General features: G+C 36.3%; 3 protein-coding genes across 5 annotated transcripts in view; 2 read left to right on the forward strand and 1 right to left on the reverse strand.

Moving 5' to 3' along the window:
• arhgap11a (Rho GTPase activating protein 11A) overlaps positions 1-19,489 on the reverse strand; it is a 1,047,489-nt gene that overhangs the window by 831,164 nt on the left and 196,836 nt on the right. The gene's annotated exons all lie outside the window — the stretch shown is intronic.
• Positions 7,332-10,402, forward strand: cyp1c1 (cytochrome P450, family 1, subfamily C, polypeptide 1). The gene is given in 1 exon segment (NM_001020610.2): positions 7,332-10,402. A coding segment is annotated over 1 exon segment (1,572 nt). The 5' UTR covers positions 7,332-7,576; the 3' UTR covers positions 9,149-10,402.
• Positions 14,391-18,701, forward strand: cyp1c2 (cytochrome P450, family 1, subfamily C, polypeptide 2). Of its 3 annotated transcripts, none has more exons than XM_087288382.1 (2): positions 14,391-17,418; positions 18,470-18,701. In XM_087288382.1, exon 1 carries the CDS (start codon positions 14,574-14,576, stop codon positions 16,116-16,118), a length of 1,545 nt encoding a protein of 514 aa, XP_087144508.1. In that variant the 5' UTR covers positions 14,391-14,573; the 3' UTR covers positions 16,119-17,418; positions 18,470-18,701.

The following is a 19,489-nucleotide window of genomic DNA, read 5'->3' on the forward strand; positions in this document are numbered from 1 at the left end:
AATTGTCTTATAATATTTGATGATTCTTTGTTACTTGACTAAATTGATTAAATGCATCATACGGTGCTTTCTAAAGCTGCAATGCGAAAAACTGCGGTAGTGAAAACAATGCTTTATAAGTTGCATTATAAAGCATAATAATGAATGCATTAAAAGACATCTCTAGCGGATTATATTTGAAGTTTTTCGCTAAAGGGATACTTATAACACTTCTTGTGCCAAAAATATATTAGCTGATTCCAATTTCTAAAATTTAAAGGTGTATTATGTAAAATAAGCGTGCTTAAAAAACAAAGCATTGCAATTTCTCTTAAAAAATAAATGAAAACAAGCTTGGTCACACTTTACAATAAGGTTCAGTAGTTAATGTTAATTAATGCATTTACTAACATGAACAAACAATGAACAATGCATTTACTACAGTATTTGTTCATGATAGTTAACGTTAGATAATGAAAATACAGTTGTTCATTGTTAGTTCATGTTAACTCATGCTGCATTAACTAATGTTAAGAAGCATGGATGTTAATAATGCATTAGTAAATGTTCAATTATGATTAATAAATGCTGTACATGTGTTGTTCATGATTAGTTCATGTTAGTAAATGCATTAACTAATGAACCTTATTGTAAAGTGTTACCACAAACTTAAAATGGCTTATAATCGTTGCTGATTCTTTTTTTTTTACTTGTAAAATTGATTAAATGCATCATACAGCACTTTCTAAAGCTGCAATGCAAAAACAACTGTTACAGTGCAAACAATGCGCCACAAGCTGCATTACAAAACACAATAACAAATGCATTGAAATACATCTCCAGTGCATTATATTTGCAATCTTAAAAGCACTGCAGCCTCACGCAACCCACACGAGCTCTCCGTAAAGAAAGCTGGCTTTTATTACGGCAGACGCTGATGTGAGAGACCATATGTGAATCGCAGGAAACACGGGATGGGATTTTGGCAGCGCTGAACTCTGATAGTAACACTGGAAATCTCTGTCTACTAACCCAGAGTCGTATCTGAGTCATCAAAATAAACACCCACATGACATCTGCAGGAGCTACGAAAACAATCTGCACTTTTTTTAGATTTAGGGGATGATGCACAATGATTTATATATATATATATATATATATCTCCTGTGAAGCTCTCCTTTATTCGTTTTCAAATATTTTCAATTATTTAGTAAATAAAGAATACATTTTCATCTGTAATATTGATATTCTTTTAATGTGTTACTAATTAAATAATTAGTGTGCATGTATGAATTATTAATATCATCCTCTAAAGAAGAGAAACATGCAGGACACATTCTAACCTAATGTGTACAAAAGTGTTGTGGTGCATGGAGCTAAATACTGCATTTTGTATCAGATTACAAGTGATTTTGTGTAGTAAATATCTAAAGAATTTTTACATGCTATTAAATGATTCTTGAACAAGAATTATTAGTACAATAAATATATATTATATGCTTATACTCACCGGCCACTTTATTAGGTACACCTGTCTAACTGCTCGTTAACACAAATTTCTAATCAGCCACTCACACGGCAGACACTCAATACATTTAGGCATGTTGACATGATCAAGACGATCTGCTGCAATTTAAACCGAGCATCAGAACTGCACAACCATCGAGAATGGTCAGACAAAGAGGACATATCCAGTGAGCGGCAGTTCTGTGGGCGCAAATGCCTTGTTGATGCCAGAGGTCAGAGGAGAATGGCCAGACTGGTTCCAGCTGATAGAAAGGCAACAGTAACTCAAATAAGCACTCGATACAACCGAGCTCTGCAGAAGAGCATCTCTGAACACACAACACGGCCAACCTTGAGGCGGATGGGCTACAGCAGCAGAAGAGCACACCGGGTGCCGCTCCTGTCAGCTAAGAACAGGAAACTGAGGCTACAATTCACACAGACTCACCAAAACTGGACAATAGAAGATTGGAGAAACGTTGCTGCTCTGATGAGTCTCCATTTCTGCTGACACATTCAGATGGTCGGGTCAGAATTTGGCCTCAACAACATGAAAGCATGGATCATCCTGCCTTGTATCAGCGGTTCAGGCTGGTGGTGGTGGTGTAATGGTGTGGGGGAGATTTTCTTTGGGTTCATTAGTACCAATTGAGCATCAACGCCACAGCCTACCTGAGTATTGCTGCTGACCATGTCCATCCCTTTATGAGCACAGTGTCTCCATCTTCTGATGGCTACTTCCAGCAGGATAACGCAGCATGTCATAAAGCTCAATCATCTCAGACTGGTTTCTTGAACATGACGATGAGTTCACTGTGCTCAAATGGCCTACACAGTCACCAGAGCTCAATCCAATAGAGCAGCTTTGGGATGTGGTGGAACGGGAGATTGGCATCATGGATGTGCAGCCGACAAATCTGCAGCAACTGTGTGATGCTATCATGACAATATGGAGCAAAATCTCTGAGGAATATTTCCAGTAGCTTGTTGAATCTCTGCCACCAAGGATTAAGGCAGATCTGAAGGCAAAAAAGGGGTCCGACCCAGTACCAGTAGGGTGTACCTAATAAAGTGGCCGGTGAGTGTATGCTATATAGAACAAGGAACTATCAAAAATGCATCACAGGGTGCATTGCAAAGCACAATAATAAATGCACACCTATATAGTACTGTAAAAAAAGGTAAAACTGATTCTAATAAACTGGACTGACACTTTCAAATCACTATGATCTTCTATGTGAAGCTGCTTTGACAGTCTACATTATGAAAGTGCTATAGAAATCAAGGTGAATTTAATTGAATTAATTTTAGAATTTAATTAAAAAGTAATAATTCCTTACATTTATATAGCGCTTTTCTGGGCACTCAAAGTGCTTTATACAATAGGTGGGGGGGGGGGATCTTACACCCCTACTCTTTTTCGAAGGACATCCTGGGATTTTTAACGACCACAGAGAGTCAGGACCTCGGTTTAAGGTCTCATCTCTCAATTTAAAGATGTATTGTATAAAATAAGGATGCTTGAAAACCAACAGTGATGAATTGAACGAGTGCATTTCTTTTCAAAAATAACTAGAAACAAGCTTAAACTGCCTAATAATAATAATTGCAGATCCGTCGTAACCTGTAAAACAGATTTTCACTACAGAACTAACAAACAATATTATAAGGTGCGTTACAAAGCATAATAATCAATGCATTAAAACACTCACATAATGCATTGCACTTATCTCCAATAAAGCATTGCTTATCATCTTCTATCACAAAGTAATCATGTGCCAAAGTAAAAACTCTCCTCTCTAATTTTCCTGTGACAGTGCAGAGTGAAATCTAATCTCGCTTCTGTGAAGATGTTTATTCTCTCCTAGGGAGTAAAACACAGCGGGCTCCTTTAATTCCAGCACATTGGAACTGATTGTATTTGGCAGCTTCTCCTTCCCCTGCGTTCAAGAAAAGCACATCTCCGTTTAGCAGTGGTTTGCATCCAGGAAAGTGTACTATCAGCAAGAAAATCAACGCTACTGTCTCTGGGACTGTAGAAACGCTGCGGCGCTGCAATTAGGGTCATTAGATCCCTGCAAAAATAAACTCCTCCTGGTGAGGAAACAAGGAACATTTATCTCCAGCCTGGCGCTCAGACCAGCTACGTTTCACATCCAGAACATTCAGTCCCAAAAGCTTCAACACATCCTTGCAGCACATATATATGCAATCATGAGCTAAGTGAACATATCATAAGCAGATCGCAAGGCAATAAACAAGAATAGCATCGCATTTTAAACATGAGCTATAATGCTGCTTTTTTTCCAAGGTGAGAAATAAGTCTCTATTGTGTAGCTTCAGCTCAAACTATGCTAATTGTAACAATTTGGTGACTGTTGCTTTAAATGCAAATGAGATTGTGCTCTCTTCAGAAGAGGGCGGAGCTACAAGTGCCTGTGCATCACCATTTGTGCTTCATCTAAAACTCCACATCATAATCCTCTATAATTGTCTTCAGCAGCTCAAACACTCTAATGGCTAATAGACAGACGGCTGCTTCTCACTCAGGGCTGCTGTTTATGCTAATGAGGGAGAGATGGGCACTAGTGGGCGGGGCTTTCCCCCTCTGATGACACGTACAAAGGGAGAATGTCAATCAAAGTGTTTCTGCAGGCTTTGCATATCGTCTGATTAGAACACATCTAATTAAATTATGATAATCATTAGAGGCTGGATATATTCACACACTGCTAACAGACACACACCGTGTTCAAACCCCTATAATCTGTCCCCTCTAAGTCCTCTCTTCCAGAATAAAGTGTCTGAATTGTGGTCTCGGAGAGAGGATCTGCTTTAGTGCACGTTGTATGAAGGCATGCTTGCAATTAAGCAGTCTCTCAATGACTGCAAACCCAAAAACACATGTGCAAATTCATGCTGAAATTGTGACAGGAAAATAGCCGAAAGACACCCTGGCAAGCCTGTGGATGAGATCAGAGAGCGCAGAACATGATGCACAAATCGACATGTGAACGCACTGTCAAATTATGCTCTTAAAGATCATTTATAATCTTTATTGTTTCCTTCTGGCGCGCAACGCTGACATTTGTGCTGAACATCAACTGTTTGTACTTGGAGATTCAATTTATGACATGCTAAATTACGCTGGAAGGATATTAAATGATTTATTTTAATAACTGTGTACGTGGTTGCCATAGGTATGTGCAATAATTGTACTATCATAAATATTTTATGATTTGTGCATGAGTATTATCATGACATACAACTGCTATTCCAGTTCTGGACTTCATTATAAGTATCAAAACATTCAGTCATTCATGTTCTTTCCAGCTTAGTCCCTTTAATCAGAGGTCCTCACAGTGTAATGAACCACAAACATGTTTTACGCAGTGGATGTCCTTCCAGCCGCAACCCAGTACTGGGAAGCATCCATACACACTCAATCAAACACACACACAACAGCCAATTTAGCCTATACCGCATGTTTTTGGACTCTGAGGGTAACCGGAGCACCCGGAGGAAACCCACACGAACACAAGGAGAGCATGCAAACTCCACACAGAAACGCCAACTGACCAGCCGAGGCTTGAAATAGCGACCTACTGCGCCACCATGTTGCCCGGTATCATAACATTACTTTATTAATTTCTTTTAAATTGGTCCCATTTCATTTAAATTCCAGAAGATTGAGAATAATAAACAAAAAAATAGCTTAAATATAATTCATTCATTCATTTTCTTGTCAGCTTAGTCCCTTTATTAATCCGGGGTCGCCACAGCGGAATGAACCGCCAACTTATCCAGCAAGTTTTTACACAGTTATACTTAAATATAATAGTTTAATAAAATAAAATCTTGTCATAGGCATATCAATCAGGCATATTTATAACAAGAATCATATATAACAAGAATGACATATTAGAAGACCAATCTGATCGCATGAATAATCATATTTAGAAAGAAAAAAAATAATATATAAATCATAAAATCATATATATGTACACACACATATATATATATATATATATATATATATATATATATATATATATATATATATATATATATATATATATATATATATATATATATATATATATATATATATATATATATATATATATATATATTTATTTATGTATTTATACAACATTTCTGTCTGATTCTCAAATCTGATTGGCTGATAGCCCACATACAGCCAGCTAAAAACAGACACTACAGATCTAAAGTGTATAAGATGCTTGCTCAGCTGTTTAACTGTCAGCTTATGATTTGAATCCAAGGTGGAAGAAAGTAGTTCCTCATTCAATCGTACCATATCGCACTGCTATTCGTGTGATATATATATACACAGTTAAAGTTATTTGTAATTTCCCCCAATTTCTGTTTAACAGAGCAGATTGTTTTTCAACATATTTATAATCATAATAGTTTTAATAACTCATCTCTAACAACTGATTTATTTTCTCTTTGCCATGATGACAGTAAATAATAATGGAAAAAATATGATCAGACATACTGTGAAAATGTCCTTCCTCTGTTAAACATAATTAGGGAAATATAAAAAAAAAAAATCAAAATCAAAAGGGGGACTAATAATTCTGACTTTATACATTATATAAATATATATATATACATTATATATATATATATACATTATATATATATATATATACATTATATATATATATATATATATATATATATATATATATATATATATATATATATATATATATATATATACATATATATATACATATATACATACATACATACATACATACATACACACGCACATGTATTTATACTATAAAGTAGTATTTTTATGTTTATATATGTTTATATATTTATATAAACATATAAAAATACTACTTTGAAGTAAATTTAACCATAGTTATAGTTAATCTGTTGTGGTAATCGCATTACATTGCATGTAGTTGCTATATGCAATGCAATGCAATTACCATAACAAATATAAACAAATCCCCCAATACTGTTGCTTTCAACTGTAGGGTATATTAACCACAATACACCTGTTTACTGTAGTAAAAACTAAAATAAACTACAGTTTTTATTACAGTTCATCAGATTACTTTAGCAAACTGCAGCATTCATTAATATAAAGTTTTAAATTTTATTATATATACAGTATAACAGACTTTACTATAGTTTACACTTAAGTATTTTCCAGTAATTACTAATTATTATCAAATATTTTATTATTAAATAAATGATAACTATTATTGTATTTAAATGACTATAAAATTACATCATACAGAGCTTTTCAGAGTTTCAGAGTGCACTTGTGGTGTTGCATAACTCCTTGCATGCATACTTTGCCGTTTTCAGGGTTTATGTGTACAGTGTCTGCAACACTCTGAGCTTATTTATTATGAAACATTCCCCAAACAGTCTGGGATGCCGTCGATGATCGCATCGTGCTAAAAATAAACTTCTGATAGTCCTGCGCAAACCAGAACAGAAATAACGATTGCAAAAAAAAAATCCAGTGTGCCAGATAATGAGATGAAAAGAGTTGCTCAGAAACTTTCTCATACATCATTATATAATGCATAGCGCATAATATGCCACAAACCGTCAGTGCAATCATAAACATCCCCGACTGATCGCGTGCACTCCAAATAAAGCTGAATTTCGCGCTTTTTTTTTTTCCCCCTGGTGAGTAAGCGTGGTTTCCCCGTGCTCAGCTGCACACATGCGGTCAGATCTCTGCAGATCCAGAAGAGCAGCAGGAGCAGGAGGAGGAGGAGTGAGAGTATATGGAGGCCGGCCCCCTGTGCTGCAAACATATATAAATGACATGCATGCAACCTAGAAGCCCAGAAAACTCTCAGCTTAACCTGGAAAAGTGAAAGAAAACTCAAACTCTGAGTGCATGACAATATATTTGACCAGATTAACTGAACTCAATGCAACTCAAATAGCAGCTCGCATTTAGATTTTTGCATCTAAATATCAGAGATTAAACTTTTTACTATTGATATCAGCACTGAACACCAGCGATATCAACAGTTGAGCATTTTATTTTATCATCTGCTCAGAAGAATACACTTTGGGAAGAATAATGGAGGCTGAGTTTGGACTGAAGAGCAGCAGCATCATGCGGGAATGGAGCGGACAGGTTCAGCCAGCGCTGATAGCATCCTTCATCATCCTCTTCTTCCTCGAGGCCTGTCTGTGGGTCAGAAATCTCACCTTTAAGAAAAGACTCCCAGGCCCCTTCGCTTGGCCTCTGGTGGGCAACGCCATGCAGCTCGGGCAAATGCCACACATCACTTTCTCCAAGCTGGCAAAGAAATACGGAAACGTCTACCAGATCAGACTGGGCTGCAGTGATATCGTGGTTCTGAATGGAGATGCGGCGATAAGGAAGGCACTGGTTCAACACAGCACCGAGTTCGCAGGACGACCCAATTTTGTGTCCTTTCAGATGATTTCCGGCGGGCGAAGTTTAACATTTACAAATTACAGCAAACAGTGGAAGACGCATCGGAAAGTGGCACAGTCTACTTTGAGAGCATTCTCAATGGCGAACAGCCAAACAAGAAAGACTTTTGAGCAACATGTAGTAGGCGAAGCAATGGACTTAGTCCAGAAGTTTCTCAGACTGAGTGCTGATGGACGACACTTCAACCCTGCACATGAAGCCACCGTCGCTGCTGCCAATGTCATCTGCGCTCTGTGTTTTGGAAAGCGCTACGGCCACGATGATCCAGAATTCAGAACTCTTCTAGGAAGAGTGAATAAATTTGGGGAAACCGTTGGCGCTGGAAGCTTAGTAGACGTCATGCCTTGGCTGCAATCTTTTCCCAACCCTGTAAGAAGCGTTTATCAGAACTTCAAAACTATTAATAAGGAGTTCTTCAACTATGTGAAGGACAAAGTCCTCCAGCATAGAGACACTTACGATCCTGATGTAACTCGTGACATGAGTGACGCCATCATTGGCGTAATTGAGCACGGGAAAGAGAGCACGCTGACTAAAGACTTTGTTGAGTCAACGGTCACTGATTTAATTGGTGCAGGGCAAGATACTGTATCAACAGCAATGCAATGGATGCTTCTGCTGCTTGTTAAATATCCATCAATTCAGAGCAAACTTCAAGAGCAGATTGATAAGGTTGTGGGTCGTGACAGACTCCCGTCAATAGAAGATAGATGCAATCTGGCCTATCTGGATGCATTCATCTACGAAACCATGCGCTTCACCAGTTTCGTCCCCGTCACCATCCCGCACTCCACCACCTCAGACGTCACCATTGAAGGTCTCCACATCCCCAAAGACACCGTGGTCTTCATCAACCAATGGTCGGTCAACCACGACCCTCAAAAGTGGAGCGATCCGCACATCTTCAACCCGTCCAGATTCCTGGATGAGAACGGAGCACTGGATAAAGACCTGACCAGCAGCGTGATGATCTTCTCCACAGGTAAGCGGAGGTGCATTGGTGAGCAGATCGCCAAGGTGGAAGTTTTCCTGTTCTCTGCCATCTTGTTGCACCAGTGCAAGTTCGAGAGAGACCCGTCTCAAGATCTCTCCATGGACTGCTCGTATGGTTTAGCACTGAAGCCACTCCATTACACCATCTCCGCCAAGCTCAGAGGAAAACTATTTGGCTTGGTTTCACCGGCATGAGTTAAAACATCCAGTCGAATGGGGAAATTATTCGCCCTCCTGTGAAATTGTAATTATTTTTTAAATACAGTGATGTTTAACAGAGCCGGGACATTTCCTATGATATATTTTTCTTCTTCAGAAGAAAGTATTTCTTTAAGATTGGCTTTTATTTTTTACATTTCCAACAGAGCAAACCACTGTTGTCCGATCACCTGCATAAATAACCTAGTTAAGCCTTTAAATTGCACTTTAAGCTGACTATGCTAGTATCTTGCTTAATAACTAGTCCAATATTATGTGCTGTCATCATAGCAAAGACAATTAGTCATAAGAAACGAGCTACTGAAGCTATTATGTTTGAAAGCATCATCTGTGTCATCAGCAATTGGTAAATAAATACGATTTCACAAGAGGGCTAATCATGAACAAATGTATTCCACATAATAATGAGTATAATAAAGCTGCACTGAATGCTGTCTAGTATATTTAATATTTAATGAGTATTTACACAGTTTATATGTTTATATGCAATGAATTGATTCAACCGCATCCTTGTTGTCAGGTAATTGAAGAGATTCTTCAGCTCTCCCGAACGGGGTTAACAGTAATGTTTTAATTGCTTTTAATGTTTATAAACATCCTCTATGCTTTTAAAATCATGTCGCAATATCAAATGTTTATGGTCAAATGCAAAGCCACTGTCACTGTAGACACATCGGTTATTATGCAACATTATGCAATTGTTTGTAGATGGTGTTGAGTCATGTTAATGGGCAGCAGCTGTTGGAAAGACTTTCACTTCCTATGAGCCTGACTCGGATTTGGAGCAGAAGTGCATTTAATTATGCTTGCGTAAAACTGTATAACAATGTGATTATGTACTTCAGGTATTAAAACATTTATACAACTATAAAATATATTCTCTATAAAAAAAAATGCATTGATGTTCCTAAATGCTGCATGGGTCAATAATTGAATTTTTGTGTGTGTGATCATATTAACCTGATTCAAAACCTAATTTAAAGTGAATCCATGCACAAACACAATCCTTAATCTCATGTACAAAGCCGGCAGAGTAAATTTAGAGCTAACATTATAAGACATATTCATGCATCACATTGCATTTATAAAGGTAAATGTTTACACTGAATGTTTTGCAAGCTCAGTGCATGAAGCTTTCTGAAGAAAATCAGTTTTTTTTTATGTCTAGGAATGTCTTCTTATTACTATTAAAAAATAAGCTATACGTTGAATAAATAAAGTGATGATTTACAACATGTTTCTTTTCATTTTGGCATGCACAAACACACACAAATAAAATCACGCAGCATCTAAACGGCCCTATTAATGTACACAAACCGTCTGCATCTGTCTTCACTTGCACGCATTGTCTCTTACTGTCAGCTTTATGGCCAGTGTGCATTAAGTTTCAGAGATATTTCTGCAAAAGCCACATCTTTAAAGTCTAATTATCGTATTAAAATTCTATAACAGTCATTACTCTTAACTACAGCTCATGATGAATACACATTGTTATGGTGCACGTTTAACTTTATTGTTATATCTGCTCTTTGTCTGAGGGATTAAACAAAGTTACAGACTGAATTCCAACACTGACTCGATTTCACTATAGCATTCATCTGGCATCACATTGAGGGTTTTAAACAAAAATCCTGCCAATTAGAGCAGGCCTAAAGAGCTCATTTACTATGGTAGACAATACATTCTGTAATAAATAAAATGACAGCATTATTTGGTTTATGGTTTTATTCAACTTAATGGGGCAAATCAGCACTTTACAGCAAGACATATTTAAATAATATTATATATATATATATATATATATATATATATATATATATATATATATATATATATATATATATATATATATAAGTTATATAGACAGCAACAGCCATCATTAAAGAGACTTCAAGCTATTTTCATACTTAAAGTACAATACATGAACACACACTGCTCCAAATGTGCATTTAAACAACTTTTCCAAATCTATTTTTTATTTATTAGACATCAAAATAGCCCAACAATCATCTGTTTGTGTCATAAATGCTACAGAATTGTTTATTTTCCAATATACATCATACTTTTTCTTAAGTTTGAACTCTTAGTGTGTAAGGTCCACCCAGTTGGCCCAATGAAGGTGTCCACTGGTGGATGAGGGTTCACTGCGTGTTCGGCCTTACCAGTGCACAATGTTGTTTCAGTTCAACTTTAACTCATTTCTGACTCCAATTTGAATATGAGGTGGTTTAGGATATTAATATATTTATCTTTAGACTCCAATCATAAAACATTAAAAATATTATATCAATATATAATTTAGACAAATGTTTGAACCTTTTGTTTTTACTCGTATCTATTACATTTGTTCATTCGGATGCTCATGTCGCTCAGAGGAATCGCCCAGGCCGACAACATCCCTCACGGTCACACTCTCATCAGTCTTGATTATTAAACAGAGGTTATAGGCTCCTTTGCTTGCTCATTCTAAAGTATTTTTGATTAGTCACCCTTTCATGTACACACTTAAGTAAAGGCAATATCATTTCTAATCAGAGGTCAGGCCTTTGTTATAAATCATGAGCATTATTATTAGTATTATTATGATCATCATCATAATCATCTTCATAATTATCATCAGCATTTTTATTATTATTATCATCATCATAATTATCAGCATTATTATTATTATCATCATCATCATAATTATCTGCATTATTAATATAATAATAATAATTATTATTATTATTATTATTATTATTATTATTATTATTATTATTATCATTATTATTATTATTACTACTATTATATTAATATTATTATTATATGCACTTTTTACACTCAAAGACACCTTACAACAACAAAAAATCTTTAGAGCAACAAACATTATTATAGCCGAACACAATCTAAAACAAACACTCCAAAGCTTTTATCTAAAAAAGATCTTAAGGCAAAATGTTTAAAGTTCATACCCTTAAAACACCATTAACAAAATTGCACTGAATAATGACACTATTAAAGCGAGTTTACAGCAGTAGCATCTAACTTTAATTAATGTGAATGTGCATTAAAATAATGTAGTCACTACTTTTTATTTAAGAGCATACTTTACATGCCAATTTGCATATAACAGCTGCACAAATAATGTTGTATATAGTAATATAGCTGTACATACACTTGTCAATTTGTGTATTTGCATTTACTACTTCTATTTTTAAAATATATTTATTATCTGTTTTATTTGATTTATTTATTTTTTTTTTGTCCTGTCTCTGTAATTCTGTTGCACTGTAGGAGCCCTGTCAACAAAACAAACTCCTCATATGAGTGAAAATGCCTGGCAATAAAGCTCTGATTCTCTATTTAGTCACACTACAACATTTTTGCTATTGATCAATCATTAACTGCCTATTAATAGTTATCAAGGTAGTCTGGTTTAGGTATTGAGGATTGGTGATGCAGAGAAAATCATGCAGAATATGTGCTTTATAAACATTTATTAAAAGCCAATATCTTAATAGCAGGCAGGTAATAATACACTAGTTAATAGTGAGAATTGGTACTTACACTAAAGTGTTTTCAAATATTGATAACACCATAAACGTTCAGTGATAGCTTAATGTGACTATTTTCAATTTCACAAGGTTGTTTTTACAGCATTAATGTTGTGGTATAATTCTAATACATTCAGTTAAACAGACTTAAGCATTCATTTAGTTGTTCAAGCGTAAAACGAGATGACAGTAGCAACAGGCTAGCGCAGAAATTCAATTGAATACTGGGGTAAAAAAAGTCATATTTTAAAGACATGGCAGGGGGAAATGGAGTTTAATGCAGTGCTTCTTGTCCGATCTGAGACCCACTTCATATCGTATATCTAACAGGCAGTGAAGATCACTAAGTTTTAAAGAAATCAGTTCTTAAACGTGACAATTTTGACAGTTCACCGGAAGACCTTGAGCTGCCTGGCTAAAAATGTAAGTGTGTGCATATAGCCCATTGAATCTATTATTAGAATTTTATATATATATATATATATATATATATATATATATATATATATATATATATATATATATATATATATATATACATACATATATACATACATATATACATATATATATATATATATATATATATATATATATATATATATATATATATATACATACATATATATATATATATATATATATATATATATATATATATATATATATATATATATATATATATATATATATATATATATATACATATATATATATTTGTTTGTTCATATGGGATATATTGCATTTGATAATAAAACATCAAATAATATATATATATATATATATATATATATATATATATATATATATATATATATATATATATATATATATATATATATATATATTTATATATATTTATATATATATATATATATATATATATATATATATATATATATATATATATATATAATTTGATGTTTTATTATTAAATGCAATATATCCCATATGAAAAAAAATTCTATAGTAATTTCTAGCAAATATAGTTTGTGCACTATATTATAGTAAAGTATTTGTGTTGTGATTCTATAGCTGATATGGTAACGCAACAACTACAGTATTTAATCTGTTGGGGTGATTCTTTAGATGCTATGGTAACACAACTATGGTTATATAAACAAATGCGGGTGTCACGGTGGTGCAGTGGATAGCACGATCACCTCACAGCAAGAAGGTCACTGGTTCAGCAGGGTTAGTTGGCATTTGAGTGAATGAGTGTGTATGGATGTTTCCCAGAAATGGGTTGCAGGTGGAACGGCATCCGCTGCGTAAAACATATGCTGGATAAGTTGACGGTTCATTCCCCTGTGGCGATCCCTGATTAATAAAGGGACTAAGCCGAAAAGAAAATGAATGAATAAATGAAATTCAGTAATACTATAGTATGCTGGAGCGTTCACTAACAATGAGTAAGACGCTATTATGCATACAGTATAATACATTTATTATAGTATAATTCAAAAGCACTACAGTATTATTTTTCATCTGGGATTACACAAAGTTGTCTGAAGTGTCATGCATCAGTGGATGGACCAGGAATGCGTTGGGAGTCCAGTGTGTGTCCAGGCTTCGGCCGTAATGGGTGGAGAGTCTGAGAAAACTAGGGAGAATAAAAACAAACCTGTGTCCCAAACTCCTCCTCCTCTACAGATATATAACCCAGTGTGTCAAGCCAGAAATCTGCATTGCTCTAATTTGGTCATCTTTGGACAGACACCGCAGCTCTGTTAAAAAAAAACCTGAGCCATCCTCCGGTAACCCTCCAACGGAAGAGGGCAGAAAACAGCAGGGCGTTGAGGCTCGTTTTTAAGATGGGGAGTTATTAATACAAACCTTGTTTATGCTACATTAACTATTGGGATAGCATGGCGCAGTCGGATTCAGAGTTCAGCATCCTCAAGGAATGGAGCGGACAAATTCAGCCGGCGCTCATTGCATCGTTCATCATCCTCTGCTGTCTGGAGGCTTGTTTTTGGGTTAGAAATATCACTCTTAAAAAAAAGAGACTTCCGGGACCCTTTGCTTGGCCGCTTGTTGGAAACGCCATGCAGCTCGGACAAATGCCACACATCACCTTCTCAAAACTGGCAAAGAAGTACGGAAACGTCTACCAGATCAGACTGGGCAGCAGCGATATTGTGGTTCTGAATGGAGAGTCTGCCATACGCAGCGCATTGCTTCAACACAGCACTGAATTTGCAGGAAGACCCAACTTTGTGTCATTTCAATACGTTTCCGGCGGGACCAGCATGACGTTTGCCAGTTATAGCAAGCAATGGAAGATGCACCGAAAAATCGCTCAATCCACCATTCGCGCGTTCTCAAGTGCAAACAGCCAAACGAAGAAATCCTTCGAAAAGCATATTGTCGCTGAAGCCGTGGATTTAGTGGAAACATTTCTAAAGATCCAACATTTCAATCCATCACATGAACTCACGGTGGCAGCGGCTAATATAATCTGCGCTCTGTGTTTCGGGAAGCGCTACGGACATGATGATCTCGAATTCAGGACTCTCTTAGGAAACGTGAATAAGTTTAGCGAAACAGTGGGAGCTGGAAGTCTGGTGGACGTCATGCCTTGGCTGCAAACGTTCCCCAATCCCATAAGAAGCATTTTTCAGAGCTTCAAAGATCTTAATAGTGACTTTTTCTCCTTTGTTAAGGGTAAAGTGGTGGAGCACAGACTAAGCTACGATCCTGAGGTGATTAGAGACATGAGTGATGCGTTTATTGGTGTAATGGATCATGCAGATGAGGAAACGGGTTTGACTGAGGCTCATACTGAAGGCACGGTGTCTGATTTGATTGGTGCAGGTTTGGACACTGTTTCCACTGCGCTTAATTGGATGCTTCTGCTGCTTGTTAAATATCCATCAATTCAGAGCAAACTTCAAGAGCAGATTGATAAGGTTGTGGGTCGTGACAGACTCCCGTCAATAGAAGATAGATGCAATCTGGCCTATCTGGATGCATTCATCTACGAAACCATGCGCTTCACCAGTTTCGTCCCCGTCACCATCCCGCACTCCACCACCTCAGACGTCACCATTGAAGGTCTCCACATCCCCAAAGACACCGTGGTCTTCATCAACCAATGGTCGGTCAACCACGACCCTCAAAAGTGGAGCGATCCGCACATCTTCAACCCGTCCAGATTCCTGGATGAGAACGGCGCTCTGGATAAAGACCTGACCAGCAGCGTGATGATCTTCTCCATTGGGAGGAGGAGATGCATTGGCGATCAAATCGCAAAAGTGGAAGTTTTCCTGATTTCTGCCATTTTGATCCACCAGCTGACTTTCGAGAGCGACCCATCACAGGACTTGACTTTAAACTGCTCTTATGGTTTAACACTGAAGCCATTCGATTATAAAATCTCTGCCAAACCCAGGGGAAGCATTGTAAATTGAGCATTAATTAATTTGTGCTGTCTAACCCACTGCCTATGATATACTACACTATGAAGAATCAGGTATGTGCTTCGTATGAAACATAGTAAAAGCATTAAGGTACTGTAGATTATACATATAGTCCACCATGTAGTTAATAATGAAGTGTGAGTGTAACTAAATCAAAATAAATAACATAAATAAAAACAAAATTGGCATCATGAGCAGTTCATTGAACTTTGAGACAATCATTGTGCATTATGTATTTGTCAAGACCAAAATTATTCATACCTCAGACAAATTCTGACTTAAAGTTGAGCTCAAATGTAAAAAAAAATCTGAGAAGTATTTGGTCGCACTTTATATTAAGTGGCCTTAACTAATATGTACTAACACAGGAGTTAATAGTTTGCTACAATGTACTTATTGTGTAAATGCATGTATTTACTGTGTACTTATGCTTGATTAAATACATGTAAGTACATCTGTTATTAACTTTTGTAATTACATTTGTAAATACACTGTTGACCATCCCTTACACCTTAACACACCCTTAAACCTACCCACACCACCAAACCTGTCCATAACCCAACCTCTATCCCAACTCAAAAGCACAACAAGTGTTCTCAAATACATTATAAGCACAGGAAGTACATTGCATTTATTTTTTTGATGCAAGTACATAGTAGTTAAGGACACTTAATATAAAGTGAGACCAAATATTTTGCTCTACAATAATGCCTCTTGTACGTCTTCATCTTATCTTTTGGGAGAAGCTTGTGTCATTTCCAGTCACACAAAACAACTTGCTTGCAAGTAGCTTTAAGTCAGAATTTGCCAGGGGTATGAATAATTTCAGGCTTGACTTTAGATGCAAACAAACAACACAGGTTTAAACATTGAAAACCTTTCTATGCATCCAAGGAGTACAAAAATACTAACTTGTTTTTCTAGAGCAAAAAATACATCTTCAACCCGTCCAGATTCCTGGATAAGAACGGAGCTCTAGATAAACACCTATTCAAACAGCGTGATGATGATCTTCTAAATTTGGAAGGAGATGCATTGGGGATCATATCGAAAAAGTGGAAGTTTTCCTGTCTTTCAAGAGCGACTCAATACAGGACTTGACTTTACACTGCTCTTATGGTTTAACACTGCCACACTGCCAAAGCCAGAGAAGGCATTTTAAATTGAGCATTAATGCATGTGTACTTTAAAACCCACTGCCTATGATCTACTACACTATGCAGAATCAGGTATGTGCTTCATATGAAACATAGCAAAAGCACTGAGGTACTCTACACTCTCAGAAATAAAGGTATGAGCTGTCACTGGGGTGGTACCTTTTCAAAAGGTACACATTTGTACTTAAAGGGTCCATATTAATACATCAAGGGTACTAAAAAGTACAAAAGTGTTCCTCTTAAAATTATTAGGAACTAATATATACTTTTGAGGTACCAATATGTACGGAACCCCAGAAGGGACGTAGTGGAGGAGAAAAAAATTGGCTGGGTGAAAACAAAATAAAAAATGGGTGGGAGGAAAATATATATTTGTAAGTTTTTGCGTTCTCTCGCAAAGTTTTACGTTCCCTCGCAAATATGTTTTGCGTTCCCTCGCAAAACTGTTTCTCCTCAAACACTTCCTGTTCACTTCACTCACGTTAACCCTCCCGTTTTTGCCGAAATTCTCCCGTATTTTACCATTCTATCCCTCTTTCTTTACATTACCGTGCATCGATCGTCGCCTTTCATATGCTACCTCTGAACCAGTGAATGCATGTATAAGCGCTGACTGACAGAGGCGCTTCATACAATAAACTGATCCCAGATCAGCGTCTGTATACGCCATTTAGGGACACTTCTGTTATCAAACAAGTGAGTTTATTGTATGTCAGTCAGCGCTTATACATGCATTCGCAGGTTCAGAGGTCGCAAAGTGAAAGGCGACGATCGACGCACAGATTTACTGTAAAGAAAGTGGGGCAGAATGGTAAAATATGGGAGAATTTCGGCAAAAACTGGAGGGTTTACATGAGTATAGTGAACAGGAAGTGTTTGTGGAGAAACAGTTTTGCGAGAGAATGCAAAACATCTTTGCAAGATAACGCAAAACTTTGCGAGGGAACGCAAAACTTTGCGAGGGAATGCAAAACATCTTTGCGAGGGAACGCAAAACTTTCCGAGAGAATGCAAAAACTTAGAAATGTTTATTTTCCTCCCACCCATTTTTTTCTTTCACCCAATTTTTTTTTTTTCACCCAGCCAATTTTTTTCCCCTCCACTACGTCCCTTCCGAGGTTCCGTTAATATGGACCCTTTAAGTACAAATGTGTACCTTTTGAAAAGTTGGCACCCCGGTGACAGCTCATGTACCTTTACTTCTGAGAGTGTACATAACAAATATAGTCCACTATGTAGTTATTATTAAAATGTAATATGTAATAATAACCTAAATAAAAACTAAATGGTATCTTCAGCAGTTTACTGTACTTTGAGACAGTCTTTGTGTATTATGTATTTGTTAATCTACAGTTTAACTCTCACTTAAAGTTGTGCTCAAATGTAAATAAAAGCTGCGAAATATTGTGTTCTACAATGACTCTTGTCATTTTAAATTGAGCATCAATTCATTTGTGCTGTCTAACCCACTGCCTATGATATACTATATGCAGAATCAACTATGTGCTTCATGTGAAACGTAGTAAAAGAAATTAGGTACTCTAGATTATGAATATAGCCCAATATATACATCATTTTAAAGTGTAACTAAATCAAAATCTCAAATCAGTTTTGAAATGGTTGTATGTTGTTTTGACATAAAGGAGCCGGATTGTTGACTTCAGGAATTGTGTAGTTCATAAAAAAAATACATGTTTACTGTAAAGCTGCTCTAAAAACATTCAACTTTTTCCAGGTACATCTTGGTGGACTGGTCTTGTAGAAAAACACCCCAAACGTATATTAATAAACCCCTTCTGTAGGTCTTGTAAATTGCAGGTCTAAATGTATTTGCTCATTTACTTTTCCACTGCAGAGGTGGTGGAGCCTAAATAGCATCTCTTTCTTCACTTACACACTCACACACATGCGCACACACACACACACACACACACACACACAAACTTTAAAACACTGTAAAAGCGTCTGCTAAATGACTAAATGTAAATGACAACTTGAGTCCAAAATATTGTAAAGTATTTCATCAAGATGCAAACGATATTGTAATCTTCCGTTCATTCAAAATACAAATGTAAATAATGGTCTTATATGCTGAAACTGTACAGTGTCTACAAGGTTGCAGGTTCGATTCCCAAGAAGCATTAAAAAAACTGATCAAATGTGTGTCCCTTTAAATAGAAGTGTCTTCCAAACACAAAGTAATCC

This window comes from Danio rerio, chromosome 17 (assembly GCF_052040795.2).
Source record: "Danio rerio strain M-AB ecotype USA chromosome 17, GRCz13ab, whole genome shotgun sequence".
In the NCBI taxonomy this organism is placed as follows: domain Eukaryota; kingdom Metazoa; phylum Chordata; class Actinopteri; order Cypriniformes; family Danionidae; genus Danio; species Danio rerio.

Excerpts from the sequence above, each read along its gene's own strand:
- cyp1c2 (XM_087288382.1), top strand. The coding sequence starts at position 14,574 with ATGGCGCAGTCGGATTCAGAGTTCAGCATCCTCAAGGAATGGAGCGGA.